The following is a 15,548-nucleotide window of genomic DNA, read 5'->3' on the forward strand; positions in this document are numbered from 1 at the left end:
TCAGCTGACTGTGAGGTTCAAGCAATCTTTTTTCAGAAATTCTTCCTAAATGCATCACCCAGACAACATCAAAAGGTGGCTGAAGCTCACTGACCCATTCAGTGTACCTCTAAAGTCCCAGGAACTAATCCTTGCAAGTGTGAGCAGGAGTTAATTTTTCATTCTCCTCAACACAGAAACAAAGGACGGAGAACAAGAAGAAAACAGTGTGGAAATAATACAATAGGTTTAGAAAAATAAGAGGCTTTGACAGCTCGCCTTCCCCATCTTCCCAGCACTGCTGCTACATATTCCACAGCTCTCTCACAGAATCAGAAAAGCCTTGCAATAGGGATGGAAATGATTTGCTAGCAGCTCCCGTCTGGTCCACTCCCACAGCCAGTGCTGGCCTACTTCTCATTTATATTACAGGCCTTCAAGCAGTCTAGTTTTAATGGTCCAGACTGAATGGACTTTCACCATGTTAAAGGACAAGATGAATACAACTTACTAAGTAAAAGAATAACCATCTTCTAATGGGGATCTCTAACAGCTACAGTTCCTGTTCTTTGCTGCTCAAACAGGGCGTGCATGATTTTTAAAGGGGTCCAGGCCACCTGGCTTTGCTCAAGGATTTAACTTCAGGAAGGCTAACTCCATTACAGCAGTCCCTGATTAGGCACATTTTGTATACAATATTTGTAACCAGTGCCCTGCTCTTCCTTGTCGCTGAATGGGTGCGCAGCATAAAATTAAAATAATTGTTTGGGAGCCCAGAGAGTACTATTGGGTTTGTATTATCTAATACGGGTCAGAGGAAAGGATGAAACTTTCAAACAGCACAGGTACAAACAGGAAGCCCAGCTGATCTAACATGTCCAGTAACTCTGAGAGGGATGTTACTTCCTTCTAGGAACAGATGTCAATATTCTCCCGCATATGCTCAGCTGATACTCTGAATGTGCCATCATCCTGATAAGGCCACTGAGAAGTGCATTACTCGTTCTCATTCATGCAAAAGATGAAAGAATGAGAGTTGTCCTAGAAAAACAATATTAGCAACTGTTAGGTGAGAAGATGGTGAAACTGAGGGATGGGCAAGAGCAGGGAACTGGAAAGAAGAATGAGCAGGACAAAAAACAAGGAGACACAGAGCCTGGAAATAACATTCCCCTCTTCCAGAGTCTGGTCCTCTCGGCACTGGATCCACAGCCCAAAGGAAATACAAAGGATCCCAGCTGGGGCAGGGGGGTGGGGTTGAGTCATCGCTACAGGTCTCCACGACATACACAGTTTTACAGATAATTGCTTAGGCATTCCTATGTCCACAGTCTCCTTTCCAGGCAGTTTCCCTATTTTAAAAGGCCAGTGGGTTCATGTGGCATCAGTGACAACCTCTAAAACCATGCCAAACAGTGAAAGAGCCACTGATATGCACTCAGATGAAGCAGCAGCACAGGTCAGGTTGCATCATACATTATGCCATCAAGTTAATGCTGGAAACATTTCTACAGTTTTTCTATCAGTCACCAAACCCATTACAGTATGAAATATCCACTGATGTAATTTGTTCTTTAAAGTACATAACAATTTGTGATTAAAGCATGCAGAAATAAGTGCTGGGAAATTAAAGCTATTTAAGACAGATTTATGATGCAAACTCTTCCACTTTATTCCTTTTACCAGTTGGTTTCTTAACCCATATCTTTTCTCCACTGAGTCCTAGAGTTGCCAGTGCCTGCACAGTCAAGGCTTTAGGGCAACAGCCCCAGTGATAAGTTTGAATTCTCGTAATTTTATTAACACCCCATCCCTGCTGTTTCAAATTACAATGGCAACAATCGCTCACCATTTGACCTGCTTCCCTCCCATGATCCCACTTTAACCTTTCGCCTCACTGAATCCGTTTCCTGGGGAGCCTCAGGATTCTGGCTACAGACATGCCTTGTCCCTTCACATGCTCAGAATTCAGTGCAGAAGACGCCAGCTCCTGTCAAACTACTGGAGAAATATTTGCAAGCCAGACCGCTTCACATTAGCTGGAAGATTCACAGCAGAAACAAAAAGAAAAAAACCTCAGAGTCTTTGCAAGAAACCGTCAGATGGCACATATTTGATTCCAGAGTCAGGGAATTCTGCAGCCTGGGTTTTGCTTTTGCTGGTTTTCCTCTCGGGTTATTTGTCTCTTGCTGCTGCATTTTGGTCAGCTGCACACCCAGTTGTTTTCACGACACGGACTGCCATCTGGATTGCCAGTGGTGTTTCTCATCCCATTCTGCCCTCTTTAGACTCCAAGCACCTGCTGCAGATGCCAACAAACAGCCAAGAGAAGGTGCTCCTGCAAGCAGTAGGTTCCCTGCTCTTCCAGGCTTGGATGCGGTCTCAGAAGACGGCATGCAGCACTTCGCAGCCCTATGCACGGCTTCCTCTTCCTGGCTATCTCCAGCTCCCTCTCCCTCCTGCTGTCACACAGGCTGTGCAAGGCAGAGCCTTTTCTCTGAGATGCCTGGCTCAGAGTGGGGGAGGGAAGGCTGGTGGAAGGGGAGGGGAAAGGGAGATGGATGGGTGAGGGGCTCAAGTGGCCTGGGAATCCATCTGATTTTGGCAAATTTTCCATGAATCATTTCAATTGCCTTTGCTTATTAGAGCTTTTGTCCTGGGAATTCTGTTATTCAGGCTGTGAGCTCTCTTACTGAAGAGTTAATGCAGAAATGAGCTGATGCTAGGCAGGGGATGCTGCCCTGGGACAGACACGACAGCAGCACAATTAGATGGAGGGGGTGGCTGCAGTTAATAACCACATCTCTCACTAATAAAAAAGTGGCTGGCTTCTCCCAGGCAGTTCTCATAACTAAGCTAGTACACTTCTCTCTGGAAGGAAAGAGAAACAAGCATCTTGTTTTCATCATGAAGACTGGTGTCAGCAGAAGACATCCCCAGGAGCTGGAGGTGAGATTGCTCCCAGTTTCTTTGGGTAGATCACTGATCACTTATGTAAAGATTCTTACCATATTATGTCCTATCAACAATAATATCACCATTGCCACATGGTAAGAGAACTCACATTATGGGGAAAAACAAAAAAAAGCAACACAAAGTGATTGAGGATGTACAGAGAAATTTTCACTCACCACCAAAATACAGCCACATACGAGCAAACAGCAGTTGTCTGGCAATCCATTATAGGGTAGAAGAGTACACATAAAATACTACAGCTACCTTAAACTAAGGAATGAGTGCAGGGAGCAGCATGTTTCACTCGCTGTCCTACTGAGATCATGGTTCAAGAGTCAACACCAAAGTCCTGTGACATGAGCCATGATATCCTGTTGCAAAGACCAGAATTTTTACATCTCCCCTGGAACGACAGCTTCAAAAGTACACTCTCTACTGACATCATGTGGAGGCAGTGGTCCAATACTGGCTCACATGGAGTTCCCACACTCTTCCAAATGTGCATGTCTGTATTTATAAACACGCTCTCACAATGATACACAGCAAATTTTGGGGATAAGTACAAACTATTGTCCTCTGTTGGGCCAAGCAACCTTAATTCTCAGGTACACAGAGGCCTCTTTGTACTATGGAGCACCAAAAGTGGCCTGAGAAATCCTGTGGAGACATCCTGCCTGCTGAGAAACTGTCAGTGGCAATCTGTCCTAGGAAAATGAACCTCCTCACTCCTGCACAAATCGTGGGGTGGAGGGTGGGATGCCTAGTTGAGGCACTCTCAGGGAGCAGCCCAGGCAGGACAAGGAGACAACAAAGCAGAGTTGGGGCTTACACTGGGAACTGTGAATCAAAGAGAGCTGCAGTTATACCCACACAGCTCTGCCCTCTTAGTCTGTTCCAGAAGAGATTAAATGGAGCAAAGCATAATATCCAGAGGGAGATCTAATATGTTCAGTTACACAGTCCATTGTCTTTAAGCTAGTTTTTTGTTCTCTGGGGAAAAAGGGAAAGGCTGTCCTTTACTATGAAGCTATCCATGCTGGATCAGCTCCCCCACTGTAGTACAGTTTTTCCTCAAAAGCCCCTTCAGCTACACTGTCTCTCCTATATCCATGAAAACAACCACCACAGCCATGTGTCTTCCCTCTCCCCTCCACTGCTCAAGTAAAGTAGTAAGAAGAGCTTGTAAAGCACCAGTGTAATGTGTTGTAACTGGCACATGCTGCTCAGGTTCACAGCTGCAAGTTGTGGCACCTCCTATTGGAAGTATATTAGATGCTGCCATTCTAACCAATCCTGTCTTCTACAGGTTTCATTTCCTTAGAAAGCCTCCACTTGCACCAGCTTGACCTTGCTTAACTTGTGCAGTCAAGAACCCCAGTCAAGGCTGCAGGCTGTTTATAGCATAGAGCACACACTTCTCAGGATCCAAGTCCTACTTCAAAGGCAAAAGTCACCTCCAATGGAAACCATACTGAACTCTGACTTTCAGGCTTCGCAGCAGTATCCAGGAGATTTTTCAGTAAAATAATTAAATGCTGCACTTTAGAGTGAAGGTGAAAGTCCAGGGGATGGAAGGGTAAATTAGATAACTGTAAATCTAGGGACAGTTAAAGGTGATGGATGAGGGCATGATGGCAATGAAGACACAGCTGCAGATCCCCCTGGGACCATGTATCTTGATTAAAGACTGGTGTGTTCCTGTAACTGTTGTTCAAATCCACATGCCCCCTCATCTCCATCTCTCTGCAGGGCACGAGGTTTGTTGGTTTAAGTTCCTTTCCTCCATATCTTTTCCATCAGCTCTGAAATATTCATCCCTTGCATCCTACCTACTCTGCCTCTTCCTTCCTGTGAAGCAGGCCACAAACTCCATTTCAGCATCCCTCATGTCAGCACTCCCTCAAAAGGCTCCACCTGTACATTCAGGTTCACAGTAAAATCTTTAGCTGTGTCTTTCCTAATCCTATTCCCCTGGTCTCAATGATGGATGCTCCAGAGCTTTAGACAATTGTAACTCAGAAGTTCCTAACCCTTACCTATGCGATCACATCACGAATTAGATAAATTTTATTTGTGGGAGAAGTGGCAGTAAACCACTGCTTCATGTTGGTTCATGAGGCTTCATACTCCAGATCAGGCAGGAGACTATATGCTGGGAATTCTCATTTCTATCAGAGCTAACCAGATCACAGCGATAAGAAAGAGCACTTTAGGGAATGTCAGACAGGACCATGAGGGAACACATCTTGAATTCCTTACCTGGAAGAGTGGGACTCCAATGGCATGTTCTGCTGCCCTTCATACTGCTGCACCAGTGCCCGGACACTCCAGTAGGGGTTTTCAATCTCCTCATCCATGCTGCTATTTCTGGAGATAATAATCATAGAATGAGGGAAGTCCCTGATAGGAGCAGAAATTCTTCTTGTCTCCAAGAAGGAGGGTAGGAAAGCTAATGAAAGGAAGGTAAGGAGGAGAGGACAGCTAGAAAACTGCCAATTAAGAAAATTCTCCTATCAGGGAGCTCCATCCCATCTTCTTGGTGCAAGGGAAACACAGGCAAACAGGCCCGCCCCTTTTAAACTCATGCCTAATTCTGAGACTGGAAAACTACAAGAGCTCTGGGAAGGCAAGGAAAAGAACAGAATTTGCAAATAGCACAAGGACTGGCTTTTCTGAAAAACTCCTGGCCCAAGGCCTTTGCAAGAGAAACATTTAACATTTGATTTTTCAACAAAATATACCATTTCAACCTCACTTCCAAACTGCTTCATGGGTACTCCCTTGAGCCAGTATAATATGGGCAAATGACCTTCAGTTGTGTAACTTAAACCCTCAATAGACCACCATCTGACTTCCATTTAAATGTCATTACTATTATTATTATAATCCACATAGCACCTTTTGCAAGTGTTAAATGTGCTTTGCAAAATTACACATTCCTTCTGTACACAGTTCGCAGAACTCCTCTGCTTACATGGTAGGCTGCATCAGCTGATTAACAGCACACAACACTCTGCATCTGCCTATATAACATTGGGTGAACAGCAATGTAGAAGACACAATGGACTTGTACGACAGTCTCAATGCCTCAATTCTGGAAGTAACTGCTCCCAGATCTGTAACCAGTACCTGCAGTTAGGACCTTACTTTTGTTTCACTTGAAATGAGAATGTCTCCAAGTAGATAGCACCAAGAAAGGGCACTGTGCTCAAAATGAAATAGGGAAAATGAGGCAGCAGTGTTGCCTCTGGCTTGGCCATAAAGAACTATTCTTTTCCAGTGAGACAACAGAGATCCAGCAGTTCTTTTACTGTAAAACCTGAAAAGAACCTGGGATACCTGCAGTCTTCATCATCAGGCAGCCAGGCTAGGTCACTACTCCCCTTCGTTAGGCCACTATCTAGGTTTCAGTGAGACAGCAGTGGTTTGTCTCTGTTTGCACAATAGGAGAGCTACCTTACGCCAGCAATTTTCAGGATAGAGAGGCACCTATTTTAAAAGAAATTGTGTCCATCTGCTAACATGACCTGACCTCACATAACCAGGGAAAACTCATTACCTCTGTCTGTGCCGGAAAACATCCCGGCCAGATTGCGAGACATCTTGACGAACATCTGCCAGAGCAGCCACGGCCCCTTGGGCCACCGCAGCAGCTGAGCAAGGCCTGTGACTGGCAGGTGACGCTGACGAGCTCTTCCCCACCATGCCAGCGGGGCTATGATTCATTGCTCTTCCAGAGCCTGGTTTGAAATGAGCAGCTAAGGCCAGGATCAACCTCATGATAGATTTCAAGTTCCCATCAACAATATCTGCAAAATGCAAATAAAGCCAAGGACGATGCCATTAATATGAAGTTCCACCAGAGCTGTATCTGACCGACAAGCATGAATATAATTAAACCCAATGGGACCATGCCAATAAACAAGGACTATGAAAAAAGGACTGCATTACAGCACTGATGTTTAGCTCTCCTTGTTTTGTACAGAGCAGCAAACTGACTGCCACCTACAGATCACAAGTTTAAGTGCTTTGAACAGACCTAAGCCTTCCCTCTATGGCCATTTCCAGCTAACAATCCAGTAGGTTATGTGACAGCACATGATAATTACTGAAAGCTCACTGGAAAAGCACAGCAGTTACTGAAGACTACCACTGTACCAGCAGTCACTTCAATTAGCACATGGAATTTGCATTTTTTTAAATACTAAAGACCAGAGAACAGCAATGTATTTCTTTAGCAATAGCGTCCTGTACCATAAACTGTTCATAGCACCTTGCAAATGTTAAATAGTCAGTTTTAATAATATTATACTAGGCATTTCCCCCAGCATACAAACTTGCTCAAACATGTTGATCTCAAGTTCACTACAAAGGTCAGACATTCTTTTAGACTAGGATTTCTCAAAACAATTTAGTAACTGAGATACTCAAAGTCCATTAAAATAATAGGAATAGGGTTTCCAAATATCAGAGGCAGACTAAAAAAAAAAAAAAAAAATCAATCATAAGTGCTGGAGGCATGAAGGCTGGTTATTACTTGCTTTAGTACCCGAAAAATTAGAAATAGCCAAAAAAAGTCACAGTGACTGTTACCTCCACATCATTCACAGAGAACATGAAGCCAAACGTTTGTGTGAGTCATTTGAAGTCCTGGAATGAGTCAATATCAGAACTATGACCAGAGCCCTGGAGCGTGCATACCAGAGTCTTGTGCCTGTATCCTATCCTTTCATTTCATTGCATATCCAGGTTGATACCTTTGCTTATGTAAGACTTTTACCAATATTGCTATCATTTTTATAGTCATGAGCTCATAAGACAGCTTGCAACATTACTGAAAGAACTAGTTCAGCCTCCAATCTGCCAGTAGCAGTACTGTGGGAACAGTACTCATTACTTTGTATTTAAATTCTAAGCCTTTCACCAAAGCCTATAAACCAACAGTTTGTACTCTCCTCCTAACAAGGGCCATGCACTCCATGTAGTCCATGTCAGCATTTTTCCTCTCTCTCTCATCTGAAGGGCCATAGACAATCAGAACTGTATCCCCTCCCAGTACAGTCAGCAAACAGTAAGGATCAGGGCCTATCTTCAGCCTCATAGATCTACACACACACACCAGCAATCCTTGTGATATCTGACTAAACCATGCCATAGACGTGATTTTGCATACTGAGTCTCCTCCCCATTAGAGGCCATGTGAAACAGTTTCACAGGCTTCCAGTGGACCAGAAATATTTTCCCCATGTCTCATTTCACAGTAGCAGGTTTATATGTCCTTTTAGCGAAAGATCCTCAGTCTGTATTCCTCATGACACCACTGCTTGATCTGACTGCTCAGTAGCAGGAGAAAAGCCACTTTCGTTTGTGTACTGTGCTGCTACTGAAAGCAGTCAAGAACGCAGTATCATTCAACCCCAAACCTGTTACTAAACCACAGGAGGAAAAAAAACAACACTCCCCCACAAGCCAATACATTATCTGTTTGATATGAAACAAAGACAGAAACAGACCTTCAACAGATAGAATCATCTGTGGTGACCGCCAGGGGCACATACCTTTTGCTGATGTCTGATGCATGCGGATCTTTTTGGATGCCACGAACTGCAAGACTTTCTCCACATTTTCCCTCTTCTCCTGCTGGCTGGTGGGGTGGACCTGAATGCCATTCAACTTCTCACCAGCTAAAGGAGTGAAAAAGCTTTATTAGAGAAGAACTGAAATGCTTGGTGCTGCCACAGGAATTGCTATAGGTGTAGGGCCTGATCTTATTTCTTGTCTGGGTACTGCAAGGCACATATCTGGCTTCTTGTCCTGCTTATAAGGTACCCAGTACCAGCAATAACTAGGTTGGAGACTGGGTTTACGTGGCAAGGTTTTGGTAGAAGGGGGCTGCAGGGATGGCTTCTGTGAGAAGATGCCAGAAGCTTCCCCCATGTCCAACAGAGCCAGTTCCAGTCAGCTCCAAGATGGACCCACCGCTGGCCAAGGCCAAGCCAATCAGCAACAGTGGTAGCACTTCTGGGAGAATGTATTTAAGAAGGGGTAAAAACTGCTGCACAACAGCAGCCAGGAGAGAGGAGTGAGGACATGCGAGAGAAACAATGCTGCAGACACCAAGGTCAGTGAAGAAGGAGGGGGAGGAGGTGCTCTAGGCGCTGGAGCAGATTCCCCTGCAGCCCGTGGTGAAGCAGGTTGTCCCCCTGTAGCCCATGGAAGTCCATGGTGGAGCAGATATCCACCTGCAGCCCGTGGAGGACCCCACGCCAGAACAGAATGTGCCCCAAAGGAGGCTGTGACCCTGTGGAGACCCCATGCTGGAGCAGGCTCCTGGCAGGACCTGTGGACCCATGGAGAGAAGCCCACGCTGGAGTCTGTTCCTGAAGGACTGCGCCCCATGGAAGGGACCCATGCAGAGCAGTTCGTGAAGAACTGCAGCCTGGGGGAATGACCCATGTTGGAGAAGTTCATGGAGGACTGTCTCCCGTGCGTGGGACCCCCACACTGGAGCAGGGGAAGAGTGTGAGGAGGAAGGAGCAGCAGAGACAACATGTAATAAACTGGCTGCAACCCCCATTCCCCATCTACCTGCGCTGCTCAGGGGGAGGAGGTAGAAAATTTGGGAGTGAAGTTGAGCCCAGGAAGAAGGGAGTATCTCAGCAAGCAGGTCACTCTTCCAAAAATGCCACATACTAACACCATTCCCCTACAAGGTAAATCCTTTCATAACTCCATTCCAGCCTCGTGGGAGTTAATATGGTCCTTGACAGGTTTTAGCAAATCTGTTGTAACTGTCTGCTAAAGCATAAGGACTTGAATAGAATTGCATTTACAATTTGCTTTATGATTGTTTTCTTTTAAAGTCACTCCCCTCCCCCCTCCCCCTGCAAGCTCTGACACCATCATTAACATCTGCCAGTATGCCTGACAGATGTCAGAGCCAAGGCCAGCCTCTTCTACACAAGATCTAAAACTACAAGATGAAAAATAGTGCCATATGGCATTACTGACCTACAATCTCAATGAGCAAAGCAAGAATGACTCCATCTCTGAGATCTTGTCTCAGGTCTTGGACTGGCTTTATTGTTGGCTTCTTCTTCAGCTGGGAATTCACCCAGGCCACATATGCCTGTAGTTGTTGCTGAAAATAGAAAACAAAATGTTTGCACATCACTGCCGTTTCAGGGGAAAGTTGCATAGCTCTCACTCTTCTCTTTCACCTTCACAGATCTCATTGTCTTTTGCCCTTGAAAACAAACACCAATGGTCTCATCCCAAAGCCTGCTGAGCACTAACTGACATCACTGCACACAGTGGTGCAGCTCACTCCATCCCAGGACAGGAAGAGCAAGCAGGCAGGACAGGACTTATGATCTAAGCACAGCTGAGAAGACAGCTTTACATTACGTTTAATCTAGGTTGGTGCCAAACCAATGCTGTCATCCCCTCATTTTTGGTGCCAGAATTGGTTCACTCACAGCATTTAGTGTCCCATCCACACTATTTTCTTCCACTTATCAAGAAAGTAGAAAACCCACAATGCAGAAGCAAGAAACCCTCTGTTATTTCCCATTAAACTATGCCACCTACCAAAAGAAATAATCAGGACAGATTTCCTGGAAGAAACAACAGCCTCCCTCCTTAACGCTCCCAGCATGGCTCATTTGTAACAGTTCACACAACAGGGAAGAGACACCCTCTCCTATAGACCCCTTCCTCCATTTCCATGGAGCTGCATCAGCATTTCTAATCGCCCAGTTTCTATTTCTGTACATGTGGAAGCTGGCTTGCCACAAGCACTTAACACCTGCAAGACCTGAGAGCAAGGAGCACTGCCTTTCCAGCAGGTCATACTGGTTGCTGCTTCATAGAGCTCTGTGTGTTGCCACAAGGGGAAGACCACAGAAACTGAAACTCAGGCTTCTGGTGAGTGTGGAGATCCACCTGGTATTAAGTGACTGAAAGGCAAAGAGCAGACTCACATGACCTCTTCCTTTCCATTCCCCTCTCAGTAGCACTTCCATGGCTAGTAGGAGCACTGGTAACACTGAAATCCCTTTGGGCAGGGCTGGTGTGGTACATGGAAGGTAAACAAACTGATCCATTTATGGGATTACCTCCTTTTTCACTAAGCTTCCCATTATTCTGCCAATGCAGCAGGTTTTAAGTCTCCATTCCATATTATCTCAGCAATGTCAGTCAGAGTTTATGCTTTTACAGCCCATCAAAGTCACAATCTGATCACAGCTTCACTCTTAATTATCCTGACATAGGAAATCCAACTTTAATCACACCGTGGTTCGGTCTGCTGGTTCAGAAAGGTGACTGGACCTGTATTCAATCAGTTCCACTCACTCAGCAGAGAGCTGGAGAGCAGAACAGAGATGAGCTTGGGGGACTGCCTGATGGCTTTTGAAAAAAAAGGAAGAAGTGGCAGATCTGATGCATGCTTGCTGGAGCAGACTTGGCCTGTCACGTGGATTGGATCTGCATGCTCTTCTTTGGCTGTAATGGCAATGATGCATGTCAGTTTTGCCTGCCCAGTTTCAGAGGTCTTTATTTTCTACTTAATGAAACTGGGCACTGTGGAGAATCAAGAAGCCTTGACTTTCTCTCTCTCTCTTGCACAAGTTGATGATCCTGTGCTGATTTTTCAGAACAGCAGTGGTAACTCTTGCCAGCTGCAAAAAGCACCCCCACCTCTTGCAATTGTATTTTAACTGATCATGTGGGTATTGAGGTTCAGTCTCACAACAGTAACGCCAGAGCCAGAGAGACCACAAGCCTTCTATTACACAGATTCAATAAAGCTTTAATTTATTCAAACAAGTACCAGAGAAAAGAAGTAGGTTTGTTTACAGTAATACAGCATAATTACAGAAATACCTAGATTCATAAGTAAAGAGGTACCAAATAGGGTTGCAGCATGAAAACTGCATCTGAAGTCTATGTAATTTAGGGAAATAAACTTATTACAGTTGTGTTTACTACCTTGTTGTAGTTTTTCAAATCATTTTACAAAGTTCTAAACTGTTATATTGTACTAATTCCACAAGGGCACAGCCTCTTCCAGCCTACAGCAAATTTGCAAGTTTTATAGGAGTCTGTATGGTTCTTCCATTCATACACTTCCGTTTTCATTCAAAGGAAAAAACAGACCCTTTCACCAAGCACTTTTTTTTCTAGTTCTTCTATCTGAACATTCTTCGTGCATTCATAAGAAAGCATTTTTGGCAAACTTTTAGTCTATCTCTTAAAAGCATGAGAAGGTTGTCATTGCTATTATTAGAAAAAAAAAGTAAATGCACTGGGATTTGGAGTAACATATTAAGTAATTATTATTAAAGGAAGGATTTTGAGGCAATGGAATATGGATGTCACCATTACAAAGTAATTTCATATCAGTAGTTGCTGTAATACTGCAGACTTACACTTCATTAGCAGACTGACTTGGTTGGTTGGTTGGTTTTGCCCCCCCCCCCCCCCCCCCGTAAGATTTTCCTGCAGAAGTTCAGACTGTTGGACTGATCAGCATTTCCTGATTTTGTATCCAAAAACTAGAAGATCTAATGACTTTAGCAAGAGACTTGGATTGCTGCAAAGCAGAAAACCCAGGAAGTAAGCTGTCACTTCTGGCAGCTGAGGTGAGCGGGTGACTGAACTTACCAAGAAAATAACAGATATAAAAGTTTAGTGACCTAAAAATGGCAAAGTGGTGTTAAATGCATGAAGGAACAAAGCCCCCAAAGCTACTCAGCAGAAATCCCAATAGCAGTTTTTAAGCTAGTGAGTCAAAAATGCTTTGCTTCACCACTCTCTGTGGCTTCCCCAACAGGTGGAATGAACTGGGCAATAACAAGGACATTGTGGGCCATACCTTAAAGCCCTATACCTCCAACACAAGCACAAGGCCTTGATCCACAGTTTCACAGATCCACAGATTCAGTTTAATGGATCAGACCCATTAAAAAAAGTGAAATGCTTGTTTCACTCCCTCAGAATTCCGTTTGTTTCAAAACCCAAGACAGCTATCTCAATTCACAACAGAACAGCCCCAAGTACTACCACAGCAATATGATCTGCTACTTGGATGGACATAATTCGTGGTATCTATTCTGGAAAGTACTCCAGGTATCTTCCAGCACAGAGAAAACAGAGATTTGCTAGGATGTATTCTGCCATGAGAACAGAAGCTCTACATAGCCTATTCCACTCCACGAGAATACTCCCTAGCCTGTGCTTGTCACTTGTCCACAGAAATACTCACACCAAAAACACATGCTCAATCAGCATTTGTGGCTGCAGGCATCCCAGCTCAAACGATGCATGTGCCCCATCCAGTCTCAGCTCCTCTAAGTCAACAACACTCCAAGGAGGAAAGAAAGGAGGTTGGGAACAAACAAGGTCACAGATGACACATCTCGAAAGTACTCCTCCTTTCCTTTTGCAAGGCTGTCCCCCCCGTGCTTTCACACTGCTTCCTGACAACAGAGTAGGCCATTACATTTTGTGCCTTTTAAATAAAAAAAAGAGGCAATAACCCCAGAGGCAGAGCAAACAGGAGAACACAACCCAGACTGAGTAAAGGATGCAGAGTGAGCCTTTGTGCCTAGGAGGCTGGACCCAGCAGTCCCCCAAACCTGCTCAGGTCCCCTGCTCTGACAGCTTCTCAAATTCTTAGCACTCCTCTTGATTAACTTTTGTCTTTCTTAGTTGAGGGGAAATATCCCGTGGGACCTATTACACCAATTTCTGTGATACTGTAACTATGCTACTACAGCTTCCTACAGAACCTCCAAACTTCATAGGATTGAACAAATCCCTAGAGCATCCCCTTGTTGGTTTATAACCTGGTATGGCTGACAGCTATCGCCAAGAGAACAATAGCTGTTCCCTCTCTGATTACTATCTAGCTCATGCTCTTCATTGAATAATTAGCTGAATAATCCTCCCTTCAACTACTGACTCTTCAGGAGTTTTCTGCTTCTCTCTGCGTTTTGGTTTGAGCTTCTGTTCAGCCAAATCTTAGACTTGAAAGGGCTCACACTGCTCTACTCCTGTACCAGTATTTCTTTCAAAACCAGGATTTTCAGAACAAAAACGTATCAGCCTCGTCTAAGATTTACTATGCAGAGCACATGTTATTAGGATTATGGTGGAGTTAAGCTTAATCCTATTTATGTTAACACAGCTTTGTGTTCCAAAAAAAGGCCAGGTTTACCTGTACCTCGCAATGGGAAGAGCAGCTCTCTTACCTGAAGGGAGTTGGAGCCCAGATTGCTTCAGCTCCTATGCACGTTATTGCAGGGTGTTTACATCCAAGTCACTCTGGAAATCTTAAAAGACTTTGCAGGACAGGAGAAGATTTTTAAAGCAAGATACTAGGGGCCACCTGCAGTTGTAAGGAATTTCCCAATTTGCAGGCACTTCTGCTGGCAAATTACAGGTTAGCACTTCAGTAAGCACAACACATCTCAGAGCAGGATTTTACTTTGGATCACTTATTCAGCACATACCCTGAAGAAGTGCCTCAGACCTACTGGCAATAGGGAAACAGCTGTGGAGGTCAGGAGCATATATCTTTGTGCTTTCAATTGACAGCCAATGATACACAGGAGGAAAACACCCTTCTAGGGTCAGCACATTTTTCTCAGTGGCTGTAATCCCTTACTGATAATTACAGTTACCTGTCATTATCTAGTATTTTCCACAGGTGGAAGAAAAGCAGCAACTCTATTGCAAATCTCCTGCCAGTTGTAGGTGTCCTTGCTATTCTCATTTAACCAGTGCAATTCACCACCTGCTGCTTACGGCTCATGTTTCTCCCCTCTCAGCCATCAGTCCAGTCTGCCTGACAGTAAATATAGGTAGATCACAATGCCTTCATATGCTACTCTGTCCTTTATTATCAGTGCCATCTACATTACACTGTATATGGTTAATTTTCACCTCCTCTGAGATTATGGTATTGCAGGTTTTGAAGTTGGCCAAATCTTCATTCTTGGACAAAATCATTGTTTAGCAGGCAGATGCCTTAAGAGGGCCTGACCTCCTTGCTATCATGTTACAGTAGACTCCCATGACACTGTCTGCTTCTAGGAAGAGATTACTTTTCTGTGTTCATTTGATGAATTTGTATCTATCCTTATTGTTGGATTTACAGAATCTGGAAGAATAATATTTCTCATAATCTTTACTCTGCTTTTCCTTTATACCCTACGGACACTGCCCAAGCACCAGGTCTAACAAGGTCAACAGCCCTCATGCTATGAGGTTGGTCCCAGTATGAAAGGCATTTAGTGTCCTGTCTGTTCAGAGCACTGAACCAAATGTCTGCAACAGCAAAGCTCAAAGGCTAGCCTAATTGCATCAGGATGTAATGTTTAAGGCCTTGTATGATTTCTAAGCTTTCTGACATTACCTTAATTAGATGGGAACTGTAATTTTCCATCCAGTGTTCCATCCAGTTTGATTTTTTTTGTTGTTTTTGTTAGAGAAGGCCTTTGTAAAAGTATAAAATAAAAACTCACAAGCAAAGAAAATGTTCCTCTCTGCTCTCAAAGCCAGCAGCATATTTATTTTTGTTCAGAATTGCTGCTTAAATGTCATTCAGG

At 44.2% G+C, this 15,548-nt stretch overlaps 1 protein-coding gene across 4 annotated transcripts in view; it reads right to left on the reverse strand.

The window, feature by feature from the left end:
• The window catches only part of DIXDC1 (DIX domain containing 1), a 54,510-nt gene that overhangs the window by 17,240 nt on the left and 21,722 nt on the right, over positions 1 to 15,548 (reverse strand). For 3 of the 4 annotated variants that reach the window (XM_030022541.2, XM_030022543.2, XM_030022540.2), the window contains 4 exons: positions 9,946 to 10,075; positions 8,493 to 8,618; positions 6,494 to 6,743; positions 5,194 to 5,301 (listed from right to left, as the gene is read on the reverse strand). In XM_030022541.2, the coding sequence (XP_029878401.1) occupies positions 5,194 to 5,301; positions 6,494 to 6,743; positions 8,493 to 8,618; positions 9,946 to 10,075 (614 nt within the window). Of the gene's footprint in view, positions 1 to 1,828; positions 2,461 to 5,193; positions 5,302 to 6,493; positions 6,744 to 8,492; positions 8,619 to 9,945; positions 10,076 to 15,548 lie in introns of those variants that run through there. The other variant, XM_030022544.2, reaches the window with a different exon arrangement.

This window comes from Aquila chrysaetos, chromosome 8 (assembly GCF_900496995.4).
Source record: "Aquila chrysaetos chrysaetos chromosome 8, bAquChr1.4, whole genome shotgun sequence".
NCBI classification, from domain to species: domain Eukaryota; kingdom Metazoa; phylum Chordata; class Aves; order Accipitriformes; family Accipitridae; genus Aquila; species Aquila chrysaetos.